Genomic DNA, 27382 nt, shown 5'->3' with positions numbered 1-27382 from the left:
TTCCTGACTGCAGCAGCTCACCAGTCAAGGAAAAATGCTCAAGTATTACATTTATGAAAAGCTGCTGGAGATGAACTACCACAGACCTGTTGGCTTTTTCTCACCACAGTAGTTGAGATTTCAGAATGCTGCTCTGTGTTTAAACCAGTGTTGATAGACAGAGGGGGAAATTGTACCGTTATAACAGATAAAGAAAATAAAGTGCAAAAAACTATACAATACTCAAATGTATGAATATATATTTCTATAAACATTCCAATGAAAATGCAACATATGCTGTAAAGGTATAGTGAAGTTATGGATCATTTAATTCAAAGAGGATGAAAACTGTACCAATCTAATAGTGAAAGTGTTTGTATATTGTGGCTTCACCTCCTGACCTCCTTGTAACCTGAAACAGAGAGCACTGGCTGTTAAGCGAGGCGGCAGCTGACAGAAAGGACCTCCTTTAAAAAAAACAAGTGCCTTTGAAAACAGGAAGTGCGAGTCCTGCTTCAGTTTACTATGTATCTCCTTTGTACAGTTTTCACGTACACACAAACTTGGTTAACCGTTTGACAACAAGTGAAACAGTTTCCCAGAAATCCTCCGTGCATACCTGAAAGTGAAAAAAAAATTGCTGCACAGCTTACCCCTTGTACATTCTGCAAGCCGAGTCATTTCTGGGAAATCAGCCCGGTTCTCCTCTGTGCCGCCTCCCACTAATGAATAAAGATGTGGGGGTGTTTCTCTTTTCCGAGACAATATAATGTCTGAAACCACAGCGCTGCCTCAGAGGATCACACGCATTTCTACTGTGAGTACACTAATGCTCTTTTTGTTAATGTATCGTTTCATGCAACAGTTCTTCTGTGTCTTTACTGTGTAATCAGAGTTGTGCAGTTGTTTTACCAATGACTGTAGCTGTGTGTTTAAATGGCATTAACAGCAATGCTTTTATAAATGCTGTGTATAACTGAACATCCTATAAATCCTTTTAGCAGCTATACCAATAAGTACACAAATGATAGACTTAGTAGAATAATGTATGAAAGAAAACATTGACATTGGTTAAAAGCTTTAGATGCATCCAGGAAACACAAATATTGTAGTGTTATGTCTTCTATAATTACCAACAACTTCCTTCAGTGCATATAAATAAGTCTCTGCTATGTTAATTTTTAAAACCAAATTGATTGTCAGTAGTTATTATGTATTCTTGAAGCTGATCTAAGAGAATTCATTCTAATACTTTAGAAAGTACACAAGACAATTTTCAGACTATACAACTTAGTCATGCACATTTCTTTTTCTCATTGCATGATGGCCACAATTGTGCTTGCAGGAAAATTAATTCACAACCACATGAATCAACCAGCTCAGTTCTACTCAAACCATTGTTGCAGTAGTAAAGTAAATAATGATAATAATGAACAGAAAAGAAAAACCGGTTCTTAAAAGTAACTTTTCATAAAAAATGAGAAAGACAATTGTTTTTTTAGTTTGCCATTGGAGTTAATTTGTCAAAGGTTTGAGAAGTTTATTAACCCACAAAAGATCAAATAGTATTTAAACTTGAAAACATACAAACCACTTCAACTGTCATTTTAAGGTTTTTACCCAAAAGCAACATGTTTTATTTTACTCTCGACATCAGCGGGATCTTGTCTTTGTTACAACAACTACACAAGGTGACAGATGACTAACAGTTTGGATAGCAGGAGAGTCACATGAGTGAACTAACATGAATTCTGTTTTCTCATGTGTAGACTGGGAGATGGACCCTGAAGCCAGCAGAACGATAGAGGTGGTGGCGCTCGGCCGGCCATTCAGCCTCGGGATGTTGTACGACTGCCGCCAAGATTCACTGGTCCCTGGTAAGGATCCACATGTTTAATGCAATCAAACAATTAAAAAGTTTAATCTTGTTTTTTAATATTAAACATTCAGGTATGGGAACCTTCCTTAAAACAGCCAAGTTTATCTAAACTTGAATTCATTTTTTTAATATCTGTATGTGTGTGTGTGTGTGTGTGTGTGTGTGTGTGTGTGTATATGTGTGTGTGTGTGTGTGTGTGTGTGTGTGTATATATACTAGTGGTTTAACAGATCACGGATCGATCCGTGATCGGTTCGGATCAATTGAGTATTATTTTTTTTTTACAGTTTAATCATCATAGTGTATATTAAAGTTCTACTGCTGCTGTTCCTTTTCAAGTAACAAGTCTCAGAATATCAATGCAGAGTGTCAGTGAACAGATATAAAGCAGTAGCATTCACGTGAACGGAGTGTGTTAAGAGCATTTAACGGTGAAAGTCCGGCGAGCGGAGGAAGCCACCGGTGTCATTTAAGTCACAAATTTGGGAGCATTCTGTCTTCCCTGTAAATTATAATGATGGGATAAGGGTGGTGGACAAAAGCGTTACGGTATGTAGGCGTTGTTTAAAGAGAAAGACATACGACAATGGCAAAACATCGGGCATGTCCACACATATGAAGAGACACCATCCTGGTCTGTCAGTGACGGGGGACACTCCGTTGTGGAAAACAAAAGGATTTCAAAATCTGGTTAAAGTGCTTGAGCCACGCTACGAAATCCCCTCACACACCTACTTCAGTATGAAGATCATTCCTCTATGAAGAGGAAAAGACTGACCGCTCATCACGGCAGAGTGGAGAATCAAAGTCCAGTGCTGCAGACACGCCCCCTCTGTGAGAGTCACACAGACACTTTATGTTCATATATATATATATATTAGTGCTGGGCAACGATTACAATTTTTAATCACGATTAATCGCATGATTTTCTGCGATTAATCACACTGTTATGCGCAAAATTCAATAATGAATTAAAAAGTAGTGTATTGCGCAGTTTTATTTTAAAAGTACTGATATATGAACAAAAGTGCAATAACACTTGGTTTGCAAACACTTTAAACCAATAAGGTGCTTTTTAACAGCAGTATTCTCTTTACACACTGTGACAGAACGCTGGAGACTGCGTGATGTAGGGTCGTGTTCAAAAGGCAGATGTCTCGGAGCAGCGATCATATTTCTTCACTATCTGTGCTCAGTGTGCTGACTGTATTTGAAACATTCCACTGCTGTGCAACATGAATACAATGTTCCACATGTTTCATCAAAATGTGTGACTTCTGTTTTCATGACAGTCAGAGCGTGTGAACGCAGCTCCCACTGTTCATCAATATAATGCACCGTAACTCTGAGGTGACGACGGTTACCCGGCGATGTCCGGTAGTCTCCGGTGAGAGCGACAGCCGGTGCGCGTTGTGACTCCGTCTCTTTTGTAGTCCTCTCCTTTTCGTACGACTCGTGTGTTCTTCTTGTGATGGTGCGTCTGGAGGGAGGCTCATACGTGACGTCATTCAGACCGACATCTTCCACGATACTAATCGTCCTGCAGTTTGTAGCTATCCACTTCTCTGTGGCATTTGTTAGCTTGTCTTGCTTTTGTTTATCTATAGTTCTCCCACACGCTGCATCAACGTAGTCTGATGAAGACTCCGTCAACCGTTGCCAGTGAGCAACTGGTTCTGATTCTGACGCACATCTGGCGCTACCCTTTCCCCACACAATGTAGATATATTCTCATCTTTATGAAAATAAATATTTTTAATAGTGTGGTTTTCATGTCAGACTACAGCCCAAAGTTATTTGCTTTAAGTATTCTTGAAGTTCTTGAATTAATAAATAGAAAGCAAAGTTATATTTGACTCCTCCCCTTTTCTTTGCTGATCCGAAAAAATATCCGAACCGTGACTCAAGAACCGTGATCTGAACCAAACCGTGAGGTTTGTGATCCGTTGCACCCCTAGTATATACTATGTATGTATGTGTATATATTAGGGGTGTAAAGGTTCACAAAATTCCCGGTTCGGTTCAATACGATACAGTGGTGCCACGGTTCGGTACGTTTTCAATACAGCAAAAAAGCAGAAATGCCAAATGTGTTGTTACAGTCAGCTAGCTTTGTGTCTGAAGAACATGGCTCTTCATCTCCATTCAGTAGTGAGGTAATGTATTGTTACAGTCAAGTAGCTTTGTGTAGTGTAGTCGGTGACGTTTGGCCATCTGTTGTCAGAGCAACAGAGGGTGCTTCGGACATTTGATTCTTTGAGTTTGGGCTTTTGTTTTCTTTTACAAAACATGAATTATGGTCTGGGGAAATGGGCTTGTGAAGCAGTAGTGTCACAGGGCTCAATAGCATTAAGCATGTTCGTACAGCCGGCGTTTTCCACTCCAGAGTAGGGTCTCATATCCACGGGCATAAATATAACAATCGCCGTGGCGATTGCTTTACCCCTGGTCCAATCAGTAGGGAATAGCTACCTAAACGCTGCGGGAAGAGTTTGTAGCGTGTGTACTGCTGTTGGTTTTCATGCTACGCTAGTTTAGCATAGCGTGCCTCTCCCAGAACAAACGTGGCTCACCAGAGTAGAATGTTGTTCTTCCGTGGTGGGAGCTATCGGGTGGGTTACCTTGTTGAGCGCATTATATTTCCCACAATTTAAGCTTCTGCATTTTCCAAATGCAATAGTATTATTCAAATGTATTGTTCGGTTCGTAATGCATACCGAACTGTAAGCCTCGTACCGAACGGTTCAAAACAAATACGTGTATTGTTACACCCCTAGTATATATGTGTGTGTATATATATATATATATATATATATATATATATATATATATATATATATATGCGTCTGTGTATATATACTGTATGTATGTGTATATATATGTGTGTATGTATGTGTATATATATAGGTATGTGTGTGTGTATATATATATTAGTGCTGGGCAACGATTACAATTTTTGCCATTAATCTCATTGTTATGCGCAAAATGCAATAATGAATTCAAAAGTAGTGTATTGCGCACTTTTATTTTAAAAGTACTGATATATGAACAAAAGTGCAATAACATTTGGTTTGCAAACACTTTAAACAAATAAGGTTCTTTTTAACAGCAGTATTCTTTACACAGTAGCAGTTAAAATACAGTCATAATGATTCTGATAATAGATATTCAGCCGGTGTTCACAACTTTATCTTCATGTGTGTAATAGATGCAATTTGAAATATACACCTTGAAAACTGCAAACTTATCTACGTCATGTTTTTTTCTTTTTTATCTTTGTTAAATTCTCAGTAGCGATAACTAAATGATATGCTTATTATACATATTCCAAACAAAAACACTTTAAAAACTCTACAAAAATATTTTTTCGTCATCCCCGACATGCGGGAGGATGCGAGGGCCCGTTCAATTATAACTGAATTGCAGATGTCTGGATTTGTCATTTAGGATGCGTGACGAGTTGAGCTGAGTTTTCATTGACATTACTGCTGATATCTATAATTCAGTTTTAACTAGTCAGAACAACGTTATAGATATCTTGAATAGAAATTATGACTAGTCGCAATGTAAATAAGACTAGCCAAAATTACGTTAATATCTTTAATATTAATTCCTCTTCTTTTTTGGCAGGCATGACACTATGGGACTGCAATGACTTGGAAAAAGATACAAGAGAGAGACCAAAACCTAGCAGTGACTTTGAGATAGTTGCATCTGATTCAATTGACGATAAATCTACAGCGCTAAAGATTGAAGCCTCTCTGAAAGCAAGTTTCTTGGGTGGACTGGTGGAAGTTGAAGGATCGGCCAAATACCTGAATGATCACAAGACATCCAAAAATCAGGCCAGAGTAACACTGAACTACAAAACTACCACAAAGTTCCAGGAACTGTCCATGAATCATCTTGGAAGAGGCAATGTGAAGCATCCGTATGTGTTTGATAAAGGAATAGCAACACATGTAGTCACTGGTATTCTTTATGGGGCACAAGCCTTCTTTGTCTTTGACCGTGAGGTATCTGAAAAGGAAGATCATCAAGACATCCAGGGTAACTTGAAGGTGATGATCAAGAAGATTCCCTGCATTTCGATTGAAGGTGAAGGTTCCCTGAAGATGGAAGACAAGGACAGAGAAAATGTTAAGAAATTCTCCTGCAAATTCCATGGAGACTTTTATCTTGAAAAGAATCCAGTGTCCTTTCAGGATGCAGTAGAAGTCTACCAAAGTCTGCCAGGACTGTTGGGAGCCAACGGAGAAAACGCCGTACCAATGAAGGTGTGGCTGTTGCCACTGACAAGTTTAGATTCTTCTGCTGCTAAACTTGTACGTCAGATAAGTATAAGATTAGTTCAAGAATCCCAGAGTGTCCTCGAGGACTTCAGTGAGCTGGAAATGAGGTGCAATGACGCATTGAGAACCACCACTGCACATCAGTTCCCACAGATTAGCAAAAAGATTAAAACTTTTAAAGAGATGTGCTCTGAGTTCAGACTGGAACTCCAACGAACCTTGGCAAAGAAACTTCCATCAATCCGAGGAGGAGGAGAAGAGGAGGCTGTGCTCGCAGAGATTCTGAAGAAAAGACATTCTTCTCCCTTCAACAGCAACAAACTGAATGAGTGGATGGACTGTAAAGAGAGAGAAATCAACACGTTAAAGTCTTTCACCAACATGATGAAAAACACAAAGATTGTTTCATCTCAAAATGATCTTGATCTCAGTGCAGAACATGTAGTGTGTTTTGTCTTCACCTCACTGGGAAGTGCTGAATCGTACCTCTCAACCTTATCAAACTACTTAAGACAAACACCAGGCAACTCTCAAGATGCTCACACTCAAGATGTAGAGAAGGACCAATGGTTCCTTTCCAACAAAGTAGCAGATACATTGAGGCATAAAGCAAAGCTCTTCAGTGATTTTGCAGAGGCAAACAAGGAGAACAAGAACATTAAGTTCTTGACCTTGGGATTAACAAATGAGGCACAGAAAGGTTCAAGCATCTACCTTTATAAAGACGGCTTTTCTGTCAGTGAGAACTTTGAGCCACCTTCAAAGCCTGAAACAGGAACAGTAAGAAACATAAACCACGACAGTGTGACGCTGAAGATTTCTCCACCCAAATTTGGAGCAGAGAACATCACCTCCTACTCTGTTGAGTACTGTGTCAGTGGAGAGGATGGATGGAAACAGAAGACAGCATCCAAAGATGAAGAAGTCACAGTGAGCGATCTGAGTCCTAACACAGAGTATGTGTTCAGATGCAGAGCAGTGACCTCAGCAGGTGTTGGGCCAGCCAATGAAGTCAGTGGTTCCATTAAAACCTTACCTTGCAGCCCTCCTGGAAAACCTCGGGTTGAACCAAACTCAAGTGAGATATCAGTCCGCTGGGATAAACCTGCTGAACTTGGACAAGATGTCCATATTTTGAGCTACCTCGTGGAGTACGCCAAAACAGACAACGGGGGGAAAGAGGAAGATCTCCAATGGAACCAAATGATGTCAACGGCTGAAAAGGCGATCATTTCAGGACTTCAGTCAGAGACAGAATATGTTGTCAGGGTCAGATGTGATTGTGGTGTAGCCGACAGAAGCAAAGAAAGCATCACTGTTGGTGTCTGCACAACAAAGCGTGAATTTGCACGTCTTGCAGAATACCTGAAACATATTAGCAAGAGTTTAAATTCTAAATCTCCCTCAGTTTACAAACTGCCTCTGACACAAGAAGATATGGACATAGATGGATGCCGGAAATATAACTTTGGCAAAGAAAGCATGAGGCAAAATCGCACAATAATGCTTCTTGGAGCGACCGGATCAGGAAAGTCTACTCTGATCAATGGAATGATCAACTACATTGTTGGTGTGGAGTGGAAGGACTCTTTCAGATTTCAATTAGTTGATGAGGATCAGTCTAGATCACAAGCTGAAAGCCAGACCTCTGAAGTCACTGTGTACAAAATCAACCACCAGGAGGGATTTAAAATCCCTTTCTCTCTGACTGTTGTGGACACACCAGGGTTTGGGGATACAAGAGGAATAGGGAGAGACCGGGAGATCACAGAGCAAATCAGGAGGCTTTTTACCTCCGCTAATGGAGTTAGTGAGATTGACGCAGTGTGTTTTGTGACTCAGGCCTCTCTTGCACGACTAACCGCAACACAACGGTATGTGTTTGATTCGGTGCTCTCCATATTTGGCAAAGATGTGGCAGAGAACATTGAGATGCTGGTGACTTTTGCAGATGGCAAGCAGCCACCGGTTCTTGAGGCAATTAACATTGCTCGAGTTCCATGTCCAAAAAACGACATAGGGCTTCCAGTTCACTTCAAGTTCAACAACTCTGCAGTGTTTGCAGGCAAGAGAAGCAGCAGCGACGGGGACTGTGATGAGGAATCTGATGATGATGACAACTTTGATGAAATGTTTTGGAACATGGGTGCCAAAAGCATGGAGAGGTTCTTCACTGCTTTGCATAAAATGACAACCAAAAGCCTGCTAATGACCCAAGAGGTTCTCAAAGAACGGAAGCACCTTGAAACAGCCGTTGAAGGTTTGCAACCGCAAGTTAAAGCTGGATTAGCAAAACTTGAAGAAATCAAGTCAACTAAAGAAAAGATTAAAGACCATGAAACGGTCATGACTTCAAATGAAAACTTTGAGATTGAGGTGGAGGTTGTTAAGCCAATCAAAAAAATACTCACAAAGAAAGGGGAGTACATTACCAACTGCCAGAAATGTTCAGTAACATGCCACTACCCATGCGGGATCGCTGATGATAGTGAAAAACGTCAATGTGCATCAATGGATCAGTTTGGGATGTGCACTGTCTGCCCTGGAAAATGTATTTGGAATTTGCATTTCAACCAGACATACAAGTGGGAGTATGTTCAAGTAAAAGAGAAGCAAACACTGCAAGAGCTAAAAGAAAAGTATAAAAAAGCAACAGAAGAAAAGATGACTGTTCAGGAATTGATTGAGAGGCAGGAGGAAGAGATCGCTCAGCTTCAAGACATGATAGTCTCCCTCATGGATCAGTCAGCTCACTCTATAACTCGTCTGCAGGAGATCGCCCTGAGGCCTAACCCGCTGACCACTCCGGAGTACATCGACATGCTGATTGAAGGAGAAAAGTCAGAAGCCAAAGAGGGTTACCAGGCTCGAATTCAGTCTTTGATGGCAATGAAGGACAAAGCAAAAATCATCTCCAAAGTAGCCAAACGAGATAAACTTACAAAAACGGAGGAGGAATTGTCTGAAGAAAAACAGGAGAGGAAAGAAAAGAAGGGTTTGCTCAAGAAATTTACAAGTTTCTTTGGACTTTAGGGAAGACATGACATGGTCTGCAGACATGTTAGCAGCACTGTGAGGTTGTTATAACAACAAAAACCAGAACAAAATTTGACTCGAAATATAACTCAAAAGTAAAGATGAGCCATTTGTACGTCGACATGATTACAACTGTAATGTGTACATTTATTTTATTGTTATGATGGCTAACATTTAGCAAGTCATCATGCAATAGTTAGCATGACTTGTTATCACCCACACTTGAGGTTGACACTTGACCAGCTGATGGCGCTAGATTAAACAAATCAAATTTATGGCAAAATGTTTTTTATTTGGCTAAGAACCATACTCACCTTAATGTCATGTCTACACAACGAGAATGTTGTTTAAATATGGAGAATTGCTTCTTATCTTTCTTTTATTCATGATCTGTTTAGTATTTTGAATAAACATTTGATTTTTAGAATCATTCTAATTTCACGCTGAAGATTTATGATTGAAGACTTCAGAAGATGTCGACATCAAAGACAGAAACATTGTGTTTTTATTTTTACATAATTAAATTGTACATTTGATGAGCTTTCGTTGGTTAAAGCTGCCAATTGTGATGTTCAGCCTGTTTAGATGTTGGTCTTAGAAGTTGTTGGTGAGCGTTGTTGTGCTTCAGTGGTGAATACAGTTGGAGAGGGACGGAGTTCAAGGATTTGTCTGAGACCAACCGAAAACCAATCCCCCTCAGAAAAAACACATTTATCACACATAAGTGAACTTGTTTTCTTTAATGCTTTTTGTGGCCCAATTGTACCTTTAAATACTATAAAAGACATTAATAATCACATTTAAATTTGGGTATGAAGATGTCAATACCAGATGTGGTAGTAGATGTGCTTGGTTATACTGGAAACAGTGCTTAATTATTTCAATGTTATGTGATTGAGACGGGATAATAAATTGATTAAGTTGGATATATTTTTCTCTTTGTCTCATTTGTATTTGTATCTGTTTAGCTCCTCTCAACACTAAACCATCCGTTTTCATTGGCTCACAGTTTATTTCAGGTAATGTTAATATCTCCAGGTCAGGTAAAGGTAACCTGTCAGTTTAGGTTAAACTTTAGCAAAAGTTAAACTTTAAGCTTCATTGAGTAAACAATGTGAATTTTAGTTTTTAAACCATATTTAATGTTATTGTCATGTTATTGAAATACTTCTCATTCTATTTAGGTTCTTGCCTGTAAACTTTGTTCAGTTTAACTCCTGATTGATTCAGCAGAGTCGACATGTCAGTGTCCTTTTAGAGACATTTGTTTTCAAGTAATTCTTAAAAAAACAAATCAGCAGTTCTTTATACTTATACTTCTTCTCCATGGCTCCTCAGATGCAAATATTGTACTTTTTACACTGCTACATTTATGTGACAGCTAAAGTTACTGGTTAGTTTACATAAACAAATAAATATAATCAACTTTGAAATTGTTGAATATAAAAACATTGTTAAATCTTACAAAAAGCAGTGTCTCTAAACTTAGTTCCTTCTTCTTCTTCTTCTTCTCTCCTTTAATCACATTAGGACCCCTCAGATTTATCTGTGACCCTCTGGAGGGGCCTGAACCCTATGTTGGGCCCCACTGGACTAAACTTTGGTCAAAAGTAAAAACCGGTACTCGACAATCTTAGACACTACAGATGTTTCTAACATGCTTTTCTTTATTCATCAAATGTTTCTGGGTTTCTACCTTTTCTTTATTATGTTGTGAATATTTTCCACCTGTTGAGTAGAAACTTTATGAAAAAAGGAGGAAAAAAAGTTAGATCTCCTGGTTTATAAAGACTTCATATTGTCTCAGCACATTTAAGTTGACGATTCTTTTTCACAGAAGTTTTACACATTTTAAACCTCCAAAATGACCGCCGAGTCAAATCGGCAACTCAACAAAAAGATAAAATGAAAATCAATAAAAAGACCACGAATTGTTCTGTTGTTGCATTGTGAGACGTCTTTATGGTTGAATCCACCCTTCATGAACACATTAATTTCACACATTTTACATTTTCTTTTAGACAAAAACATAAAAGAACAACTTCCTCCTTTTTTGGGGGGGATTCCTACACATTTGTCCAAATTGTAACTTGAATTAGAATCTTTTGGTTTGCTCTGAACACGATGTAACAGACTCACAAAGACGGCACAGTGAGTGACTACAAAGTCCACAAATCAAACACATACTTGTACAGTATTGTACATTAATATATACATATAATGTACACGTAATATACACGGTGAGGTTGGCGTCTCAACTTGCTTTTAATATTTTTTTTGAGTTTATCAACTTTTTTTAAAAGGCCAGAAAATAACGACACTGAGGGAAACTTGTTTTTTTGACCTAAACATCCGAGCAGTCTCCTTTTAAAGAAAAGAACAAAACATAGTGAGAAAGAAATACATGGAACCATTTTAAAGTGAGCTTCATGATGCACTTCTGTGTGTTTCTGAGTGATAATTACTGGTTTTAAAGTCCGGGAGTAATATTGTAACAAACACTAACAGAGACTTTTTATTAGTTACTCTGAACACGATTGGTGTTGAGCTGCCACTTTAACTCTCCAACCGTAACAGTAAAATAAAACATAAGTTAATAACAAAAATATATATAAAAAAAAGAAACACTAAAGCAAACAGTCTATCTGCTGAGTTTCCCCTTTTTGTTGTCATAAGTTGCGCTTCTTTTCTTAGCACTTCATTGGACAGATGTCAGGCGTCGTCTTTGGCTTTTCTCGTCCAGACAAACCAGTCAGCGATGCTAGAGAAGAACTCGTCTGTTTTGCTGTTTGAAGTCGTAGAGCAGCGTGAACCGCAGTACCATTTTAAAATGTCGTTATCACCAGACAGTCTCTCCGGGAAGACGTTAATAGTTTGTAATGAGAAATGATCCTCAGCACCTCTTTATACTAACAGAAACGAGACGTCTGCCGGTGTTGGCTCTGCTGTTTGGAGCGGAGATCTAAAGCTCAGCGCTAACAGGATGCTAACAGTAGAGCGCCGGATACGAAAACACTCTGGTATGCTGCAAAATGCCCTTCAATACGTTTTTAAATTAGAAAAAGCTAAAGTGGGAGAATGAGTAAATAGGAATGTAGATGTTGAGTTCCACATGCAGGTCCATAACAGACGGGGTTCAGTGTTCCCTGAAAGGCTAATTAGAGCTCATCTAGGTTTAGTTTTAATGGCGTCTGAATCCAAACACCATGAAGATCTGGTCCCAGTTCAAAAAGCTTCCCAAGAGAGAAAATCTGAGGCTCCAGATTAACACGATTTTGCATCGTCGCTTTCCAAATAAACAGTTTTCGACTGTACAAATGTCTGTACAGTCGAAAACTGATCTGAACGGACGGGTTTCCTGCTGAACGTAAGATGTTAGATTTCTGATCAGGTGACCTTTAATCTGCTGATGGGCTCAGTAGAGAACTTCCTGTTTATATGACACCAGTAAAGTCTTTTTTTATCTTTCAATATCAACCTCAATCCCCCCTATAAGCATTTTAAGTAATGTTGAAGTACATTTTTATAACTGTAACAATTGTTAAAAGTATTTCTTATAACCATCATTGTCGCATTAAGCCACAACGAACACAAGAGGGAGCCGTTCCAATACAAACTGTGCCCAGGATGGATTCTCTGAATTAGATTACAATTAGAAACCATTAATCCATCAACAGAAAACACTATTATTCACTTTTCTAAGTAAAACTGTCAACATTTGACTGGCTCTTGTTTCTAAAATGTGAATGTTATGTGGTCAACTGTAAAATGTTGGATTAATCCATAATGTAAAATGATCTTCAGTCTCATCGTGATAATAATGCGTGCAGAGATGAATTTGGTCAAAGTTTGAAGTAAGAATTTTGGACACGTTCCTTCTACGTAGATGTAGAAGGAACTTTTAACGGAGTCGTTTCCCAGTACGAGGTGCAGACAGTGGGGCTGTTATGGCACGTTGTCTATCTACTTCAATACTGATCTGGTTCGACTCAGCAGCAGAAACACCTCCGACACATAAATAAAGATAATTATGACAAAATGCTGAAAAAAATAAAAAGGTCAAGAGTGCTATGTAACAGTTTTCTCGCGCTGCTTTCAGGTCTTATTGGATTTATCGTAAATATCAACTGCTGACTAGTGACAATTGATCAAATGAGCATTTAGATTTTTCACCGCAGTCCCAGGAAAATAAAGAAGAACTTTGTTAGTTATTTTAACGCCTCACCGAGCAGCAGACGTCGGAGCCTCGGCAGCTCATCAATGCGTAGCTTTCAGAGAGCCGGGTCAACACGGCAACTTCCTAAAGTACGTCTCCGTTTGAACCGGTGCTTCTTCCCACACCGTGTGAAAATACAAACTAAAATCAAGCTGACCGGCCTGTCTAGAACAACAAATAAAGAACAGACTACACTTCTGACGGAGATGCACACGGAGCCGAGGATGAAAGGCCTCTCTACTTCAGTACCCCAGGTCCAGTTGGATTTTGTGTTCAAAAATGGCGATTAGCAGCATTATGCAGAAGCCCAGCAGGATGCCGGCGTTCTGGAGCAGGAAGAAGCCGCAGTGGCTGAAGCCGTGGTCCCCGGCGTCGTTATGCAACATCTCGGGCACCTGGGAAAGAGAAACGACACACATGACCGTCATCACCTGGTCTGTGATTGGCTTCATTACTACGTATACAACAGTCTTTTAAATACTTCATAGTATTCTTTGTTGTAGTAGTAGTTAGTCTTATACACAGAATGTTTATAAGAAATGGACGCAGTCGTCGTGACGTCACCCATCCGTTTGTGGACGTATTTGAAGCCTCGAGTTCGGCGTTTTGGCCGTCGCCATCTTGTTTTTCTTGCAACCAGTGAACAGGAAGTGACCATATTTGGACTGAGGAAGAGTGGCGTAAAGACACCGTGTACGTCTAGTAGAGACCTGTCAATCACAAGGTAGCTCCGCCCATAAAGCAGGGTATGCTTTTGTGCACTTCTGTTCACTGGTTGCAAAAAAACAAAGATGGCGACAGCCAAATCCCTGAACTCAAGGCTTCAAAAACATCAGTCCACAAACCAATGGGTGACGACTACGTCCACTTCTTAAACAGTCTCTGGTCCTGACTCGCCTGTCAACTAACTACAGGCTGGACTGGTAACTATCCATTATCATTCATGTGATGATTTCACAAGCTGTCCTGTCCTGCAGGGCAGCGGCCACAAGAGGTCAGCGTCAGACAAAACAAGCTTTACTGTGTTTTCACAGACCGCAGCGGTTTGTGACAACTCCCCTCTCTTGTGTTTGGTTTTATAAACCTGTCATGTGAGCAAGTTTTACAGAGAGTTAAGAGTGAGTGAGTGAGTGAGTGAGTGAGTGAGTGAGTGTGTGTGTGTGTGTGTGTGTGTGTGTGTGTGCGTGTGCGTGTGTGAAGAGGCCATCTGGTGCTGAAGGCTGCTGCTCTCTGACCGGCTGAGAGTCCAGACCTGTTGAGTCAGAACAGATGCTGCTGACTGGATGAGGTCAGGAGGAGTTTCACTTCTCCTGACTCAGCGAGGAAACAGCTGAGCAGTCTGACCACGTAGTCGGTAATGAATAACTTCTGTACTTGACCACTTCTTAAATAGTGGATCTATTCTGTCAGCACGCACAGACCGAGTTTACATCATCTGAAATTATTGAAATCATTTTGTATTTGTTGTTTTTCCCCCTGTAAATGAAACCCTGCGTCTTTATTCCTTCTTTGCACCGACTACATGTGTTATTGTTCTACATTTTTATACACATGTAGAAGTCCCACCTTATCTTTAGAAATCCAGATGAAACTGGTTCTTCATTCTCGTACAGTCTGAAGGGTTATTTTTGGATGTGTGGATGTTTCCACAGTGGTACGGTCCTTTGCTGCCTTTCTAATGCACAGAGAAACTATTAGTGCCTAAATAAAGAGGTTCACTCCGCTAAACTCCTCTCCTCTCTTCCTTAAACACGTCTCAGTTCGTAGTGCAGGTTCCTGTTAACCCGGAGCCAGTCCCGGTTTAACCTGGAGCCAGTCCCGGTTTAACCCAGAGCCAGTCCCGGTTTAACCCAGAGCCAGTCCCAGTTTAAGTGTGTTAAAGTGTTCCGGTGCGAGAGCGGTAACGTCGACTCACCATGTCCACCAGAGCCACGTACATGAAGAGTCCGGCTGTGAGGGCGAATATCCACATGGAGATGTTCTCTGCGTAGTGTCCGATCAGAATACCGATCACCACGCCCAGGTAGGCCATCATGGCCGACAGCACGTTGTAGAGGATGGCCTGACGCACTGTCATACCGGCCTTCAGGAGCACCGCAAAGTCACCTGGGAAACAGAGTCAACAGTCTTTCCAGAGAATCATGTAATGACAAAAAGCAACTTCATGACATCTGATGAAGTATTTAAGATTATGTTTCTTGCTCTATTAAAATGGTTAATCCTGAATACATTTAAACAAACAAATATCAAGATAATACTACGATAATAAAAGGATTTTAATGTTTAAAAAAGGCTTTTTGCTTGTACATTAAAGATGGAAATGGAAGGTCTTACCCAACTCGTGAGGAAGCTCGTGACAGAAAACAGCCACAGATGTACTGAGACCGCTGGACAGACCCTCAGTGAAGGCAGCTCCTGCAGAGCAACGAGGAAATATATTCAAACCCACGTCATCAGTACTACAGTACTATGATACTATATGTACTAGAAATCCTGCAGTGTGAAACTAGCAGTGGGGCAGCTCATAACTTGATGCAGTTACGTTCAGCATTGCCAGATGGTAAAAGTCAAACTATTGAAATAATAGGCATAGAGGGTATGTGTCCATTGGTCTGACAATTTCAGCAATAGCCTACTATAACAAAATCAAATTACGAGACAGCATGACTGGAAGCCTGATTATGCATGAAAACAGTTAAGGCCATGGTGACGGTCGAAAACCAAGATGGACAAAAACCAAGAAGGCGACGGACAAAAACCACGAAGGCGACGAACAAAAACCACGAAGGCGACGAACAAAAACAAAGAAGGCGACGAACAAAAACCACGAAGGCGACGAACAAAAACCAAGAAGGCGACGAACAAAAACCAAGAAGGCGACGAACAAAAACCAAGAAGGCGACGAACAAAAACCACGAAGGCGACGAACAAAAACCAAGAAGGCGACGAACAAAAACCACGAAGGCGACGAACAAAAACCACGAAGGCGACGAACAAAAACCAAGATGGCGACGAACAAAAACCAAGAAGGCGACGAACAAAAACCACGAAGGCGACGAACAAAAACCAAGAAGGCGACGAACAAAAACCAAGAAGGCGACGAACAAAAACCAAGAAGGCGACGAACAAAAACCACGAAGGCGACGAACAAAAACCAAGAAGGCGACGAACAAAAACCAAGAAGGCGACGAACAAAAACCAAGAAGGCGACGAACAAAAACCAAGATGGCGACGAACAAAAACCACGAAGGCGACGAACAAAAACCAAGAAGGCGACGAACAAAAACCACGAAGGCGACGAACAAAAACCAAGAAGGCAACGAAGAAAAACCAAGAAGGCGACGAACAAAAACCGCGAAGGCGACGAACAAAAACCGCGAAGGCGACGAACAAAAACCAAGATGGCGACGAACAAAAACCACGAAGGCGACGAACAAAAACCAAGAAGGCGTCGAACAAAAACCACGAAGGCGACGAACAAAAACCAAGAAGGCGACGAACAAAAACCACGAAGGCGACGAACAAAAACCAAGAAGGCGACGAACAAAAACCAAGAAGGCGACGAACAAAAACCAAGATGGCGACGAACAAAAACCACGAAGGCGACGAACAAAAACCACAAAGGCGACGAACAAAAACCACAAAGGCGACGAACAAAAACCAAGAAGGCGACGAACAAAAACCAAGATGGCGACGAACAAAAACCACGAAGGCGACGAACAAAAACCACGAAGGCGACGAACAAAAACCACGAAGGCGACGAACAAAAACCACGAAGGCGACGAACAAAAACCAAGAAGGCGACGAACAAAAACCACGAAGGCGACGAACAAAAACCAAGAAGGCGACGAACAAAAACCACGAAGGCGACGAACAAAAACCGCGATGGCGACGAACAAAAACCGCGAAGGCGACGAACAAAAACCGCGAAGGCGACGAACAAAAACCGCGAAGGCGACGAACAAAAACCGCGAAGGCGACGAACAAAAACCGCGAAGGCGACGAACAAAAACCAAGATGGCGACGAACAAAAACCACGAAGGCGACGAACAAAAACCACGAAGGCGTCGAACAAAAACCACGAAGGCGACGAACAAAAACCAAGAAGGCGACGAACAAAAACCACGAAGGCGACGAACAAAAACCAAGAAGGCGACGAACAAAAACCAAGAAGGCGACGAACAAAAACCAAGATGGCGACGAACAAAAACCACGAAGGCGACGAACAAAAACCACAAAGGCGACGAACAAAAACCAAGAAGGCGACGAACAAAAACCAGGATGGCGACGAACAAAAACCACGAAGGCGACGAACAAAAACCACGAAGGCGACGAACAAAAACCACGAAGGCGACGAACAAAAACCACGAAGGCGACGAACAAAAACCAAGAAGGCGACGAACAAAAACCACGAAGGCGACGAACAAAAACCACGAAGGCGACGAACAAAAAACAAGAAGGCGACGAACAAAAACCACGAAGGCGACGAACAAAAACCACGAAGGCGACGAACAAAAACCACGAAGGCGACGAACAAAAACCACGATGGCGACGAACAAAAACCACGAAGGCGACGAACAAAAACCACGAAGGCGACGAACTAAAACCACGAAGGCGACGAACAAAAACCACGAAGGCGACGAACAAAAACCAAGAAGGCGACGAACAAAAACCACGAAGGCGACGAACAAAAACCAAGAAGGCGACGAACAAAAACCAAGGCGACGAACAAAAACCAAGAAGGCGACGAACAAAAACCAAGAAGGCGACGAACAAAAACCACGAAGGCGACGAACAAAAACCACGAAGGCGACGAACAAAAACCAAGAAGGCGACGACCAAAAACCAAGAAGGCGACGACCAAAAACCAAGAAGGCGATGAACAAAAACCATGAAGGCGACTTCAAGAATCACCACACCAGTACCTCGCCTATCCAACAGCTCTTTGAGGTTGTGGTGCAGCAGACGGCAACACTCACCGATAGCCAGGCCGTCGCTGAAGTTGTGCAGTCCGTCTCCCATGATGACCATCCAGGCGAGCGTGGCCACGCCGGCCTGCTGGAAGTGCTCCTCCGAGTAGGAGTGGGAGTGGCTGTGTGGGTGGTGGTTCTGGGAGTGGTGGTGGTGCAGGATGTGGTGGTATTCGTGGTGGTGGTGGTTCATGCTGTCGGCCTGGCCCACCGTGTCGTGGAAGTGGGAGTGGCATTTGTTCTCGCAGTCCTCGGCGGTGTAGGCGGCGTCCGCCGCCGCTCCGCCGTAACCCTGCGGCGAGACGACTGACATCTGCGGCGCCAGCATCACCTGCTCCTCCTCCAACACGCTGCCGGAGTGGTCGCCAAACATGCCGGCACCATTCGTCTCCACATCTGGAGGAAGTATGGAAGTTATTCTTACCGCTAAAAATATGGAATTTGGTTACTGATGAGATTGAAGAGTTGTAGAGTAAGGTGTGTCCAGCTTCCGGCTGTGGTAAACGCTGTAGTTTTGGCGATTGTTTGAAGAAGACTTGCTGTTTTTATCCTGCCGGCGTATTTTGGGGTTCAGAGGGTTTGGTATTTATTATAGCTTTGAAAAGCTGAAGAATTGTAGGTTTTCTGGGACGTTTGTTTGGCGTTGCGTCTCACCTTCGGTTGGCTTCAGGTCGTTCTCCTCCAGAGCAGGCTGCTTCTCCGGATCCGCTTTGTCGTTCTGATCCCACTTCTTCTGGATCTGTTTGGACGGCAGAAACACCTTGTTTTTATTTCCTACCGCGGGATGAACAACCACAACACAATATTAAACCTAGACTAGAAAATAGTTTACCAAAGTGTTTCATACCTGTTGTCTCGCTTGTTCAGTGTAATAAAACATTAAGTGTTAAATTATTCTTATTTTTATAGTAACATAAAGAGGAGGACAGTGTCTTTGACACTTGAACTACCGTTCTAAATAAATGAAAACAAACGCATCCTGACGGGTCTGAACTGTGACTTCTAAACATGGCATACGTCCTAAAATGTCCTTTTGACTACTTCACCTCTGTTGTAATGACCAAACAAAGGTCAAACTCTGACCTTCTGCTTCTTGTCCTTGTACATCTTCCCCAGCGTCAGGAAGTGTTCGATCAGAAACATGACGTAGACTCCGCTCAGCGCCGTCAGACCTTTCCACACAGCGTCCAGGTTTTCTTCCTGCTCCTCGTGGAGGTGATGTCCCCCCGAGTCCATCCCAGAGTCCTGGTGCTGGTGGTGGTGGCCTCCCTGAGACTGAAGCCCCCACAGATATGAACACACAAAGAGACCGATGAACCCGAATGCATCACTACTGCCATTCCAGACTGAACCCATCATTGTCTGGACTTTGGAGCCACCCTCTCTACAGGTGTTTTTAGCTGAGTCAAAGCCTTCAACATCTGGTGATGTGAGCACTTATTGGGAATCTGGATGTGGACAAAGAAACCCCAACGAGGTGATCTGAGCATCGAGATCTTTGAAGAACTAAACGTCAGTGAATGTCTGGTCAGATTTGTTATCTTGTTTACTTATTTTTACGTCCTATATTCATTGAACTATTGACATTTTTACAACCTCTCCTCTCCTCTTTCTCTCTCCCCTCTCCCCTCCTCTCCTCTCCTCTCCCTCTCTCCCCTCCTCTCCTCTTTCTCTCTCCCCTCCTCTCTCCTCTCCTCTCCTCTTGTGGGCGCCGCGCTGACTCACATGGGGGATGAGATGAAGGAAGGCGTCGCCGCTCAGCGTGCCGACCGCCAGCGCCACCAAGAAGCTGAGGAGGAACTTGAAGAAGACTCTGTTCATGAGCGGGATGAGGACGACGCCGAGCAGAGACAGCAGGCTGATGACCGTGATGGAGAGGAACCCTCCGACCCACGCTGCAACGCACAAATCAAGTCTTAACTTCTCCACAAACTTCTCTCCCATCACAGACTTCAGTCTTTCGCCGTCTTACCTATCACGATGTTTTTGGCACTTTCTCCACCGGAGCGCTCCCCGAGGCCGTGGTCCGAGTTGTTGTGGTCGCCGTGGTGGTCGTGACCGTGTTCATGGTCTAGAAAATGAGGAGAGGGATTAAACAAATCCAGCTTTATCACATCACATAAATGTACCAAACACAGAAGCAGGTACAGGTGAGACCAGGAGGTCCAGTTTATCAGACACCAAAAACACTTCTTCCTACGCGTGAACATACGCTTTAGTTTACATACACGGACTCGTACCTCCCCCCTCGTGTTCTGCGGGGCCTCTGTGCAGGATGCACGCTCCGCCGTCTATCTGGCTGAGGAGGGCGGGGCAGAGGAAGCGGAAGTCGTCGAGCGTCACCCCCCCCTCCTGAGACATCCCGTGTGACGAGAGGATGCTGAAGGCGTTCTGACACTGGAGGTACAACAACAACAACGATGCTTAAATACAAAGTAGTGCTGGGCGAGTTAACGCGTTCATTAATTAACGCCGACATTTTTAACACGAGAACCGGCCGCGAGCAGTGAACAGCTGTTACCCCGAACCCATTTTTGCATATCAGTGCCCAGTTTCGTAAAATGCTAAGCTTGCCAATACTTTTACACATTGTGATGGGGGTCAGTACGGATCAGGGATCCACTACGGTCCGTTAAACCACTATTAATGACCCTGATTTCTTTATTTGAACACCGGTGAGTTAAGCAGTTTGTCGTACCTCCACGCTGTCCACACTTCGGTTGTGGAGAAGGTCGTGGTCGTGCCCCTGGTCCCCCCTGCTGACTGCAGCTGCCTGAGTCTGGCTCTCAGTGACCAGTCTGGCAGCAGACGCTCTGGTGGTTTCCCCCCCAGTAGGACCGGGTGGTCCCAGGCTGCCGTCTTGTCTCTTATTAACTTCATCTGATCTCGCCATCAGCTGGGCGCTGTACACCGCCGTGATGCCGACCTCCTGCGCCGCCGTGGTCTTCTTGTTGTGCAGGTTGTGGTGGCTGTCCTGATCTTTGGAGACTTCAGAGGACTTTGGAAACTTCCTGTTCTGCGACAGTTCGGCATGTTTCTGGGGGTGCGAGTTGTCGTCGTCGTCGTCGTCGTCGTCGTCGTCTTCGTGGAGATGGTGGTGGTGGTGGCCTCCCTGGCGTTGATGGTGGTGGTGATGGTGGTTATGATGGTGGCCCGGTTGCTCGTGATGTTGCACCATAACAGTCCTGATGCGATCCAACCCCACGTTCTGTAAGAGACGCTTCAAACCGGCCAGAGAGATGGTGCCGTTTTCTCCATATCTGTTCAGTTTCATGCAAACAACAATCATCAGTCTTTATGAAATAACTGCAGAAAGAACAAGTCAAAACATTTACATTTCACTGATGAACAACAAACACATCTACTGATGAATGACTCATTGTTCTGGAGTGGACATGCAGCGCACCGTTATTCAAAAGGGACTAATAAGAGGGAAGTCGGCATTTTATCATTAAATAATGATAATGAGGCAAATAACTCAGACCTGTTTGAGTGCAGAATTCAACAATATTGTGACGTTTTATTGGATTTAAAGCTACAAGTGACCACTAAACTGTTTAATTTACTAAAATATCTAAACCCTACCAGAAGCTTCAAGTGAGTCCTTCTAAATGGGGAGTTGTTGTGATTTTATCCTTCAGGTTTTAATCACGTAAAGCAAAGCAAACGGAGCTGAATGTGTGTTGACTCGAGCTCACCTGTTGAACAGAGCCTCCAGGTGTCTCCTCTGGCTCTGCTCGGCTCTCTGCGAGTCGACCACAGCCGACAGTAAACGCGCCGCGCCGGCCGTCTGCGTGGCGGACGGGCCGCGGTCAGAGCCGGACGTCCCGCCGCCGCCGGACAAACTCACGACGACGAGCAACATCAACGTCAACATCATCTCAGAACGTCTGTGAGTGTTTGAAACACAATGACAACGAGTGTAAAAATCACATTTTTAGAACAAAAACAAGACGTCCTGTGAACCAATCATTCCTCAAGCAACAATACCAAACATTCACTGCTTTATGACACAGTGGACTTCATCTACAGCACATTGAGGGACAACTGACTCACAACATTCACAATACATCAAGAACTGACTCACAACATTCACAATACATCAAGAACTGACTTGCAGTTAAAAACCCAAAAGCAGCAAAATTCATGAAGCCAAAACGAGGTCATGTTTTACCATTGATTTTTTTTGTCACTAATTAATGAACCAACTCATCGTTCTGAGCTCCGGTTTAAACAGAAAACTGAGAAGTGAAACGAACACTAAAGAATAAAAAGAGAATAAATCATATTTTGTACCAGATCGTAGAACGTCACCGCCTTCGTATAACTGGAACACTTTTGACTCACTTTAGTGTTTCATGTTATTTTAACTGTTCAGTGAAGTATTCAGACACTTCAAAGTTCAATTAAAAGTTCTAAAATGTAAACATACTTCATTAAAAGTAAATGTCTGGCATTCAAAATTGTATATAAAAGTTTATCCAGCAAATGTACGAACTATATATGTGTGTGTGTGTGTGTGTGTGTGTGTGTGTGTGTGTGTGTGTGTATATATTTGACTTGTAACAGAGTATTTCTACTTTAGTAAAAGATGGGAGTACTTCTTCCAGCTCTGGTCAATTTAAAATAAAAAAGATGATATTGAAGATAACTCGTACTTCCAAGATAACGACTCGTGCAAACAAGATAACGACTCGCGCAAACAAGATAACGACTCGCGCAAACAAGATAACGACTCGCGCAAACAAGATAACGACTCGCGCAAACAAGATAACGACTCGCGCAAACAAGATACAAGATACCCTGGGGTGTAAGAATATATGGAAACAGTTGAGTATCGATCACTATGTCTTGTGTTACGGTATCGATTTTCAAAAATACTATAAGTGCAACTTTGAGGTACTTGTACTTTATATTTATATTTGTATTTGATGCTACTTTATACAACTATACTCCACCACACGCCATGAATTAGTACTTTTTACACCTTTTTGACAGCTGTGGGTAGTCGTTACTTCTGCAGATTAAAGCTATAATGTGCACATGAAATATGATGTATTGTTAAAAAAACGACATGAAACAGTATATATCAAATGTGCAGAATTAGTTACATTTGTTTCAAATGTAACGACTTACATTATTTTGATGAAGTAATTAAAATACTTAGTGCATTGTAACGTATTACATCTTGAGATGATAGAAACAGGAACACTGTGGCCTGGATCGTCTGACGTGAAGCCGAACTGAAGAGCAGCTCCTCACTACCCGGTCTACAAACATCGGTCTGTTTCTAGTGGACCCCGCTCCCTCTTCACGCGCTTACGTGTTAAACTCACATGTTTCTGAACGAGGTCTGGTCTCTGGTGCACGGTTAGAACAGAACAAGCTACGGGTACCCGGATGTTTATTTTAGAAACAGACAGCTCGTTAATATTACCGCCAATCAGCTCATCGTTATTAATAAACACCGCGGGTACCGCGAGCGGTTTAGGATTAACTCGTGACGGTTCTCACCTCCTCTGCTCGGTTTATAGCTTCGACGCTGACAGATGGCACGAGCCAGGTGGCTTCGGGGCCCTCGTGCTGCTGCCCTCGCGCCGCCTTATTTTATTTTTTCTAAAGTTTAATAATAATATCACGCCGTAACCATATTACAATCCGTTCTCCCGGTGGTACAACCGGGCCACGCGTGTCTGTGTTCGACCCGAGGGGGAGAATCACACTCGCTGGAGGTAAACAGTAACACGTTGGTGTTGTGCGCTCTGCACCAAGCTCGGTGCCGTGTGCACAAAAGACGGGGAAAAAAACAAACCCGGAAGCTGAGGAGCGGACATGCTCACGTCACTCCGACAAACAAGAAGAAGAAGAAGAAGAAGAAGAAGAAGACTTTACATGAGCGGAAGTTACTTACGGTAAATGTGAAGCGATGCTTTTATGTTTCAATATCCTCTTCGGCTGAAGTGTGAACGTCTCGCGCTGCTCTCCGGTTAATGAATGAATGAGAGTGTGTGTGTGTGTGTGTGTGTGTGTGTGTGTGTGTGTGTGTGTGTGTGTGTGTGTGTTTGTGCCTACTTCAGGGGCTGTCGGAACGATGAGTTGCGAACCAATGAGAGGGAGAAAAGGAGGGGAACACGCAGAGATAATCCCACCTCCTCAGGTACTGTTTCAACAGTATTCAGATCCTGAAAATACTCCACTGAATTAAACCATTGCTTAAATATAAGTATGTAAGTATTATCAGCTCAATGTAGTTAACGTGTTTAAAGTATTGATCAGTGTTTCTGGGTTAGTATTACTGCTGCATTAATGTGTAGCTTGTGTTTTTCTGCTGTGGATGATTTTAACTCATTAAAGCTGCATTAAATAAATACATCATACATTGCCTTTGGCTCCAAATGTGTAAATAAAATGCGGAAGACATACATGAAGCGTCCTGTTGTGATCTCTACGATCTTCAGCATGTCCTCCACATCTCATCTCACGCTGTTGTACACAACTTTCAGTAAATCAGCATGTTTCTCAATGTTTGAATGATCGGGTCATTCGTTTCAGTCGAGCTGCTGTTGTTGCTGAAGTAGACGCTTCAGCTTTTGAGGGTTTCATTTCTGGCATGTTGTGTGCAGCGGAAAGAAAGACCCATCAACAAGCTGAGTGTAAAGAAAGTGAAAGACAGACGGAGACAGGTTCCTTTAAGAGGCTTGTCTTCTGTTGTCTCTGCAGTCGTATGAAGCTCATCAGCATGAACACTGAACACGTGTGCAGGATTCACTACTTCCTGTCCTTAATTTAGGAGGATTTCATAGGAGGTCTACATATTTATCACAGCATCAGGCTCAGTGAGCTGCACAAAGAGGGAGACCACACCACATATAGCTGGTCCTGAACCAGACTCACTGTAGTCCTGATCCTCTATATGAACCGGTCTCAGTGTAGTCCTGGTCCTCTATATGAACCGGTCTCAGTGTAGTCCTGGTCCTCTATATAAACCAGTCTCAGTGTAGTCCTGATCCTCTATATGAACCGGTCTCAGTGTAGTCCTGGTCCTCTATATGAACCGGTCTCAGTGTAGTCCTGGTCCTCTATATGAATCGGTCTCAGTGTAGTCCTGATCCTCTATATGAACCAGACTCACTGTAGTCCTGATCCTCTATATGAACCAGACTCACTGTAGTCCTGATCCTCTATATGAACTAGACTCACTGTAGTCCTGATCCTCTATATGAACCGGTCTCAGTGTAGTCCTGGTCCTCTATATGAACCGGTCTCAGTGTAGTCCTGGTCCTCTATATGAATCGGTCTCAGTGTAGTCCTGATCCTCTATATGAACCAGACTCACTGTAGTCCTGATCCTCTATATGAACCAGACTCACTGTAGTCCTGATCCTCTATATGAACTAGACTCACTGTAGTCCTGATCCTCTATATGAACCGGTCTCAGTGTAGTCCTGGTCCTCTATATGAACCAGACTCACTGTAGTCCTGATCCTCTATATGAACCGGTCTCAGTTTAGTCCTGATCCTCTACATGAACCAGTCTCAGTGTAGTCCTGATCCTCTATATGACACCACGCTGCTGAGAGCTCACGTTTCTCCGAGGAGCACTTGAAGGCACCATGTGAGGAGATGCTGAGGAGGACACGTGAAGCATGTGACTGAGCTTTGGGATCATGTGACAGCACTGCCAGGGTCCAGTCCCTGAGGAAGAAGAGGAGAAGAGGAGACAAGGAGACGAGGATTAGTGAGCAGAGCTGTGGGAACTCCCACCGCTAGTTTGGTTTCATAGAAGTACTTGTACTTACAGCGTTGTACTTCTACTACATCTCAGAGGGAGATATGGTACTTTTGACTGCACTACATTTATATGACACCAGATCTTTTGATCATATTTCCCTGATTACATATACTTACATACTTTTACTGAGGTATTTTCAGTGTGGTACTTTTACCGCAGTAAAGAGTACTTTTCTTCCACCACTTCCTCTCCTCAAACATCCACTTAAAGAGCTTCTGCACACATTCTGGACAGTAAATGTTCCCGTGAACTAAATGACTAAAACTCTGTGAGATGACAGTGAATATACCGTAACTACTGGAGCAGCTGGTCGAAGCCACGGACACAAAAAACACACATAACAACCACCTGAACACGTCCGATCGAAGCTGAACACGTCCGATCGAACCTGAACACGTCCGATCGAAGCTGAACACGTCCGATCGAACCTGAACACGTCCGATCGAACCTGAACACGTCCGATCGAACCTGAACACGTCCGATCAAAGCTGAACACGTCCGATCAAAGCTGAACACATCCGATCGAATGTGTTTATACGGTGATACGTTATCTCCGGTTCTTCCACCAGACTTAAGGTTAATATTTACCAGGGTTAGTCGGTGTTAAACCCGGGTTTGGGGACTTATTTAGATGTAAGATGACGCTTTACGATCCAACACAAACAAGGTTAAACCGAGCCGAGTTTTCTGCATTATGTGAATGAAGTACAGTGTGATGATGATGATGGTGATGAAGGAACACTGGTAGAAACATTCACTGTTGCTTTGAGTCCGTTTTCACAGTAAGATCAACATCTCATCCTTTAAACACACAACTTTGAATCGATGATGTGAACTTAAAGGACTTTTAACAACTTAGTTCAACCTGTCTCGTTGTTTGTCTTTTCCTCCCGGAGCTCCTCCCTGGATCAGGACTGACTGGGGTCAACATGCAGGTCTTCATCTGATCCTCACGTGATCAGAAGAAGCTGGGAGCTCCTGGGACCCGGCCCTCAAGGACAACATTGGTTCTGGTGGGTGTGTTTCTCTTTTTGTTCTGAACATCACGCAGCTTCACCGGAGGAGGATTTTAGGAGTCTCACAACCAGAGGAAAGACACTGGTGATCTGCATCTCTTTGCAGACAGCAGCAGGGTAAACAGTGATGCTTCCAACCAATCAGAAGTGTCGTGTGAGTCGTGTGTCATGATGCAAACAAACAAACACACCTCGGCCCGAG

The 27382-nt window shown here is 42.8% G+C and overlaps 2 protein-coding genes across 5 annotated transcripts; one reads left to right on the top strand and one right to left on the bottom strand.

Moving 5' to 3' along the window:
* The first annotated feature begins 760 nt into the window (after positions 1 to 760).
* LOC137884414 (uncharacterized) lies at positions 761 to 10112 on the top strand. Of its 2 annotated transcripts, none has more exons than XM_068726206.1 (3): positions 761 to 796; positions 1749 to 1856; positions 5489 to 10112. In XM_068726206.1, the coding sequence occupies exons 2-3, from the start codon at positions 1757 to 1759 to the stop codon at positions 9181 to 9183; spliced, it is 3795 nt and encodes a 1264-aa protein (XP_068582307.1). In that variant the 5' UTR covers positions 761 to 796; positions 1749 to 1756; the 3' UTR covers positions 9184 to 10112. The 2 variants fall into 2 exon arrangements, with proteins under 2 accessions (XP_068582307.1, XP_068582308.1); XM_068726207.1 differs by lacking the exon at positions 761 to 796 and adding an exon at positions 1582 to 1670.
* A 747-nt stretch (positions 10113 to 10859) lies between these two features.
* On the bottom strand, positions 10860 to 24372 carry slc39a6 (solute carrier family 39 member 6). 3 transcript variants are annotated; one of them, XM_068726209.1, is made up of 12 exons: positions 24284 to 24372; positions 22071 to 22262; positions 21071 to 21632; positions 20601 to 20769; positions 20345 to 20443; positions 20098 to 20267; positions 19456 to 19647; positions 19027 to 19111; positions 18382 to 18768; positions 15737 to 15817; positions 15318 to 15508; positions 10860 to 13797 (listed from the first exon to the last, which is right to left on the bottom strand). In XM_068726209.1, the coding sequence occupies exons 2-12, from the start codon at positions 22250 to 22252 to the stop codon at positions 13645 to 13647; spliced, it is 2271 nt and encodes a 756-aa protein (XP_068582310.1). In that variant the 5' UTR covers positions 22253 to 22262; positions 24284 to 24372; the 3' UTR covers positions 10860 to 13644. The 3 variants fall into 3 exon arrangements, with proteins under 3 accessions (XP_068582310.1, XP_068582309.1, XP_068582311.1); XM_068726208.1 differs by lacking the exon at positions 24284 to 24372 and adding an exon at positions 23887 to 23976; XM_068726210.1 differs by lacking the exon at positions 24284 to 24372 and adding an exon at positions 23887 to 23976 and having other exon boundaries at positions 20613 to 20769.
* Between the last annotated feature and the right edge of the window lie 3010 nt (positions 24373 to 27382).

Source organism: Cebidichthys violaceus, unplaced genomic scaffold, assembly GCF_023349555.1.
Source record: "Cebidichthys violaceus isolate CVI_PGR_0920_01 unplaced genomic scaffold, fCebVio1.0.p SCAF_38, whole genome shotgun sequence".
Taxonomy (NCBI): domain Eukaryota; kingdom Metazoa; phylum Chordata; class Actinopteri; order Perciformes; family Stichaeidae; genus Cebidichthys; species Cebidichthys violaceus.
Note: the sequence above shows the minus strand (reverse complement) of the source record. Positions and strands in the feature narration are given on the sequence as shown.